Source organism: Dermatophagoides farinae, unplaced genomic scaffold (genome assembly GCF_024713945.1).
Source record: "Dermatophagoides farinae isolate YC_2012a unplaced genomic scaffold, ASM2471394v1 contig3, whole genome shotgun sequence".
NCBI lineage: Eukaryota > Metazoa > Arthropoda > Arachnida > Sarcoptiformes > Pyroglyphidae > Dermatophagoides > Dermatophagoides farinae.
Genome location: NW_027461518.1, coordinates 226,977 through 234,296, shown reverse-complemented (window position 1 = coordinate 234,296; position 7,320 = coordinate 226,977). Strand labels below are relative to the sequence as shown.

The following is a 7,320-nucleotide window of genomic DNA, read 5'->3' as shown; positions in this document are numbered from 1 at the left end:
GACGTGATTGGGACGAACCGCGAAAGGATTTACAAAATAAATCTCGTTCCGTGAGCTTTAGAGCCACCGCCCGATACTCGGATCTATAAATATCTAGGCTTTTTACACAGTATGCTCGATTATTTTTTTTTGAAATTATAAATCTTTTATCGTGATAACTGAGCTATATCTATTCTAAACTATTCTACGATCATATACTATATAAATAAAATAAATTTGTGATTAATTAGAGTTGCTGCTCATAACTAAGCGATAATATATACCTTTCTTTTCCATGAGTTGATCGTGGTTTCCTTGCTCCGCAATTATACTGCCTTCACCAATCTGGTTCTGTAAAACGCAAATGACGTCGGCGTTACGAATTGTAGTGAGCCTGTGGGCAACTAAAACGGTTGTGCAGTTAGAAGTTTTGATGATCTCATTCAAAGCTTCTTGGACGATCTGCTCGCTTTGAACGTCGAGAGCACTAGTCGCTTCGTCTAAGATTAAAATCGATGGCTTGCGGACGAGCGCTCTAGCAATGGCAATTCTTTGTTTCTGACCTCCAGAAAGCTGGCTACCTTTGCTTCCGACGTTAGTGTTGTATCCATTTGGCAACGACATGATGAAGTTATGAGCGTTTGCAGCTTTGCATGCTTTAATGATGTCATCATTGGATGCTTCCATGTTTCCATACTTAACATTTTCCAAAATTGATTCTTCGAACAAAACAGGTTCTTGGCTGACTAATGACATTTGACTACGGGTAAACTGAATATTTAAATCTTGAACGTTCTTTTTGGTTAAATTCAAGCTTCCTCCGTAAAAATCTGAGTTGCAGGAATTTGAAATAGTGTTTATCGAAACGTCATTTGACTTAATTTCATAAAATCTTTCGAGCAGCTGAATTATGGTGCTTTTACCACTTCCTGTTTCACCGACAAAAGCGACAGTCATTCCAGGCTTGATGTGCAAGTCTAAACATTTGAGGACTGGAACGGAAACGCGGTGTGGATATCTGAATTTAATCTTGTTTGCTTCGATATCTCCGTCGAGAATTAGCCGTTGCCCTTCTTCGGATTGGGCGTCGATAGATGGTTTGCAAGCCAAAAGTTCCGATATGTTATTGAAAGCAGTCTTAGTTCTAAAGAGTTCTGTGAGGAAGTTTAAAGCGTTCGAAGAAGCCTGTAGCCCAACAATAACAGTATTTGTTGTGGACACTATAGTTGGGAGATCAACCTTGCCGTCTTTGAGTAATTTGATTGAATACAAGTAAATAAGAGCTGTTCCTAAATAAGGGAAAACATCGACGACAGCTCGTATACACGTAGCGAAAAATGTATTGAAATAAACAGTGCCTAGTTGTTTTTTAAGTGCATTGGCGTATTTGCTGTACATGTAGTTTTGCAAATTGTAAGCTGCTATCAATCTAAGAGAAGACTTGATTTCAGCTGCAATAAATTGCGGTGTAGGGTTTTCTGTGCCATTGGTATTATCTGCGGCGTTATTTCTCATCTTCGTTAGTCTAGACTGAAGATAGGTGATTGGCAGTATTAAAATAAATATCGAGAAACAAACCAGGGTCAACTTAAAGTTGTAGTAACAACCGATACAGAAACTGCAGATAATTGTTGCTAGTGTTCTAACTAGCAAAAAGAAATCTCCAGTAGAGACAATTTTAACTGTCTGACAGTCTGCAGAAATGACGCTGGAAAGGTGTCCGTGGTTGTTTTTGGGGTTGTCAAAAAACTCCATGTCTTGGTAGATTAAGTTAGTGAACAACTTCAGTCTCAAGTTAAACAAACCATAGTTGGAAACACTTTCACCAAATATTGAGCTGAAGAATGAAATAGTAGATGAGAAAATCATGAGAATAACGAACCCAAGCACTGAATTTATTATTGCGAACTTTAAATCTTTAATCAAAGACTTGTTTCCGTTTCTAGAAGTTACGTTGTCTCTAAAATGATTTGCAATGACAGAAGTGATGCCATTAATAGAATTTGCTACAAGCATACCGATAAAGGCATGCGTAGAACCTGCGAATATATTTAACACGAAAGCGATACCGTATCTAACTTTATGAACGAGGAATTCACTAAAAACCGAACTGGTTGTGGTGTTATTTAAGATGTTGGGGTTGACCACGTTGTACGGGTAATCCTCATCATAAACATCTTCTGAAATCTTCTCTTTGGAATCAAGTGTGTCTTCATTGTCGTTAAAAACTTCGTCGTTTGCTTCTGATTTCCCAACAATTTGAGAATTGTACATAGCAAAGAAGATGCTATTAGGATCGGCTATCAACTGGTCAAAAGTTCCCTGTCGTAAAATTACAGTCTTGGTGTTAGTTTCATCCTTACCTAACAACACAATACGGTCGGCGTTCTTGATGGTGGAAAGTCGATGAGCAATGATGATCGTTGTACATCTTTGTCTGGCAATAAGCTCATTCAAAGCTTTTTGCACGATTTGTTCGCTCTTGTTGTCTAAAGCACTTGTAGCTTCGTCTAAAATTAACAATTTAGGATTTTGCAAAACAGCTCGAGCTATCGCGATTCTTTGTTTTTGGCCGCCGGAAAGCATGCTTCCGGAGTTTCCGACGTAAGTGTCGTAACCCATTGGCAATTTCATAATAAAATCGTGCGCGTACGCAACTTTCGCTGCTTCAATAACTTCTTCTTTAGATGCTTTAGGCCGGCCAAGCAAAATGTTTTCCAAAATTGTGCTGGAAGTCAGGCGAGGTTCTTGCATTACTAAGGCAACTTGACTGCGGTAGTAAAACAAGTTTAGTGAATTAATATCATGTCCGTCAATTAAGATCTCTCCATTAGAAATGTTATAGAATCGCTCTAAAAGATCGACAATTGTGCTTTTTCCAATTCCACTTGGTCCGACCAGCGCAACTACTTCACCCGGTCTAATTTTTAATGTGAAGTTCTCGAAAATCTTTTGGTCCGGTCTTGCTGGATAGCTAAATGAGACATTTCTCAAAATTATTTCGCCTTTAATTTCATCGAGAATCTTTCCTTCAGTCGAGTTGGGATTTATCAAGCTTTTTCTGTCAGCCAACTTTTTAAGCACGACGTAAGATTTAGAAGCTGTTTGCATGGCTTCAATGGTAGGCGGGATATCACTGCAAACAAAACTAGCTACCAAAATACACAGAAAAGTAGTGATACCACTTTGGAAAGTAGACAGAAGTGTCGCTATGGATTCTCCTTTTCGAATTTTCAGTATCATTAAATATCCAATTAGACCGAAACCGTACGCGTAAGTACCGTAAACAATGATCAATAAAGTAGCCAATCCAAACGCTTTGGCTCTGGCGGCCCTCTCGTCACTGTTGTAACCACTCTTTACGATTCTGTGAAATTTTTCTATTATTGTTTCTTGAATGCACAAAGAGTGAACTATACGCGGAGATTCGAACGAGCTTTCCATAATTACGTTCGCTTCTTTGAACTTCTCAATAGATGCTACGATGGATTTTTTCAAGTGTTTTACAAACACTCCAATGCTTAAAACCATTAGCGGAAATGTCAATGTGAGCGCCAATCCGAGTTTCCAGTTTTTCCAATAACCAATTGTAAAAGCGGTAAAAAAGATTGCGATGGATTTGGCTAAAGAAGCTAACTTTATGCCTAAAGCATCTCGGATGTGAATGCAGCTAGCGTCTAATTGACTTGGGCTTGAATCTTCACCGTTGGTGTCGAAAAAAGCAATTTCTTGTTCGAGTAATTTTTTAATAAACTTCTTCTTAATGTCGAATATTACCAGTTCTGAACAGATCTCCACAAGAAAAGTTGATACGACAGAGGTGAAAAAAGCTAAAGCTCCGATAATAAAATAATTTTTTACTATTTTGTGGATTTCTGTAGCTTTATTTTCGTCAGGGCTAGCTAAAAGTTTTGGAAACACATCACCAAAGATAACATTTCGCAAAGGCATGAAAAAACCTAATAAACTTGCTGAAATTAAGGCAAGAATGTATAGATATATTTTTTTAGTAGTCAAAGCTTTGAATACATAAAATAATGGAACTTTAATTTGTTCTAGCGACTCTTCCTTCTCAATAGAATCGTCAATTGGTTTGCTGACGTCCGTAATAACGCCTGTCAAAACGGGGTTCTCCGAATTAATCGATAATCTTTGCGTAAGCGACGAAGGTCTTCTTTTCTCCATAATGCCAGAAGTATCTATAATAATTTTTTAACCAAAAAAATAAAAAATCAGCCCTACACAAAAAAATTTGAAATTATTTGTTGCACATTTGACAGTACGATAATTTAGATTTAGCATGATCATCAAAGAGAGAGTCTGAGCTCATGAGCCTTACTTTATGACGATGATTAAATCCTTTTACGTGTAATAGATCGCTGCATAACTATTAATTAAATATACGATGTGCAGTCTCTTAGGATTTGAAATTTTGACAAATTTTTTCGAAGTTCATGTCGTGTCGAAAATTTTTTTTATCCAAAAGTAATAGGTTACATATCATAATGTTTTACTAAAATTTAATTTATACAAAAAAATAAATATTAATCATAATATGAGATAAATGCTGAATAATCAATCAAAAATCAGAAATGAAAAAAAATAAAATTAAAATAGTAAACATGACATCTAATATAAAACAATATTTTACACAATATTTGCTGAAAAGTCGAATTGATTGTTAGTTTAAATATATAGAATTTTTAATGGCGTTGGCGGAATTTTACGAAGTAAAAGACGGTCATGTAATTTTTAACGACTTTCCAGTTAAACTGTGTAAGTATTACACTACTTATTGTGAAGACCAGGGTGCAGAGTACTGGGATTACGAAGTTTACAAGGTTGACTGGTATACCCCGGACGGCATCGAGCTGATAAACAAAATTGGCCGCGGGAAATACAGTGACGTCTTCGACGGTGTGATGAAACGAGTGGGCAGCGAAGAAGAAGATCCAGTCATTGTAAAAATTTTGAAGCCCGTTCGAAAGAAGAAGATAAAACGAGAAATTTCGATTTTGAACCATTTGCAAGGATGTCCAAACATAATTGAGTTTATCACCGCGATCAAAGACCCAGATAGCAAAGTCATGAGTCTAGTGGCTGAAAAGGTAAACACGTGGGATTTCAGATTGTTGTTTTCGACATTTACCGCTACGGACCTCAAGATATACCTCTTCAACCTGCTAATTGCGCTGGATATGGCAAACTCAAGAGGAATTATGCATCGCGACATAAAGCCCCACAACATCATGTACGACAAGGCAAACAAGAAGTTGCGTCTAATAGACTGGGGTTTGGCTGAATACTATTTGGAGGGCAAGTTCTACAATGTTCGAGTCGCTTCCCGGTTCTACAAAGCTCCGGAATTGTTGACCTACCTGTACGTGTACGATTACAACATCGACATGTGGTCTGTTGGCTGCATATTGGCGGCTCTCATGTTTAAGCGCGACCCGTTTTTTAAAGGTGCTGATAACGTGGACCAACTTGTGAAAATAGTCGAAGTACTCGGCACTGATGAGTTTTTGAAATACATCAAGAAGTACGGGCTCAATACTCCATTCGACGAAAATTCTAAAGAAATTCTGAACAAGCCCCGAATCCCCTGGAAAGAGTTTATCGACTCGGACGACCAGCGCTTCCTCAGTAACGATGCATTCGACCTACTAGACAAACTCTTGGTGTTCGATCACACAGAACGCATCACGGCAAAGGACGCGTTGTATCATCCATATTTCGATGAGGTACGCGTTAAGTGCATAGCTAGTCTTTGGAAAGAGTACGGCGAGATTATCATTAACACTTATTCTGATATACTTTAATAAAAATTGATGTTGTTTATGATATGTATATATTATATAGTGATATGTATTATACCGATAAGATATCCATCTTAATTGTTGCTGATCCATGTGCGTATCAGATCTGAAACGATACTCGGAAATTGATTCATGTCATTGATAACCGTGTAATACTTAAACGGGAACGTTTCGTCGTTGATAAAGTCGGTTTTTGTGACTTTCTTCGTCATAACGTCGTATTTGACTTGCTTAATGTCAAAAATAGAATTTTTCTCGTTGTTCAGTATGACCAGGATAGGATGTGCGTTTAGATTCTGCAAATTCTGAAGGAGCTGCGGCAACTCGGCTTGTTTGAAACGCCCGTCAGACAAAATAATCACGAGTTTCTTCTGAGCGCCGACGGAAGCGAATTCAGAACTCGTGAATTTATCAATTAAATAGCGAAGCAGCAACTGTTGCGCGTGGTCAAAACCTGATTTCATGTTTCCAGCAAAGTTTAGTTTTCGCAGCACTTTTGCAATTGTAAACGGCGAAACTATGTCCGTCTCCGAGAAGATGCATTCGGGTTCGTCGGAACCGTAACTGATTAAATTGATCTTGCCGGCTTCTAACTGTTGAAACGCCGATATTAAAGAGAGAGACAAGACCGCCGCTATTTCGCAAACGTTAGAGGTTACCATGGAGTTGGAGTTATCGATACAGATAGAAATGAAATAGTCAACTTTCGTCTTTTTAGTTCTCTGCAGCCAAATGTGGTCTTTCTGATAATTGCTTGCAATATATGCGATTACCTGTTTTATCGCGATGCGTTTACCTTGTTTGAAAAACCCTTTGTATTTGCCTCTGTTAGTGGGCTCCAAGTATACTCGCAAAGTTTCTCGCAGCAAATTGGCTTGAACTGTTATTGAGCTTGTTAAAGAATTGCTGAACTGATATTCGGGCAGTTCAAAGTCAACATCAGTGCCTGTTTCATTTTGAATGTGAGGATGGGTTTTCGTTCTATCCATGTCGTTAAAGTCAAAGTTTAGTTCATCTTTGGCGGTTTCCTCGTTTGAACACTTTTCCGTTTCTTGATTCCGTTTTTTTGCAAAATTGGTTTCGGTATTTGCTTCACCTTTCTTAGATGACAGCAGATTTCCAGTCATACTAGAAGTTTCGTTCAGACTCGCTGAAGCAGACCTGTTCACTGTCTCGTCTTGATCATTTTGCGTAGAGTTGTTGCTCAAATTAGATATGTTCAAATCAGAGACTTCGGCATTTGCTTTTTGTTGTTCATTACAAGTGTCGATGTTGTTTTCCGATTTTATGTCTTTTTGAACGTTAGAAAAAGAAGTTTGCGGCTTAGTTTGATCTACTAAGTCGCTGACAGCCTCTAATCCTTCGTTTTGGTCTTTGGTATTATCCGAAATTTGCGCGTCATCCGTAAATTTAGGTTCGGTGGGTTTCTCGCCAGCCTCAGGCTGTTGAATTGTGTCTTCTGCAACTGAATTATGTTGCTTTGTATCAAATGTAGTATTGGACTGGGAACTAGCAGCGATGT

General features: G+C 38.1%; 1 protein-coding gene across 1 annotated transcript; it reads right to left on the bottom strand.

Annotated features, from left to right (window-relative positions):
* Positions 1 to 222: 222 nt before the first annotated feature.
* Positions 223 to 735, bottom strand: LOC142597999 (ABC transporter B family member 4-like). The gene has a single exon (XM_075734984.1). The coding sequence runs from the start codon at positions 733 to 735 to the stop codon at positions 223 to 225; it is 513 nt and encodes a 170-aa protein (XP_075591099.1).
* Positions 736 to 7,320: the final 6,585 nt, after the last annotated feature.

Bases quoted from the DNA above. Each gene is read 5' to 3' on its own strand.
- LOC142597999 (XM_075734984.1), bottom strand. From the start codon at position 735: ATGTCATTAGTCAGCCAAGAACCTGTTTTGTTCGAAGAATCAATTTTG.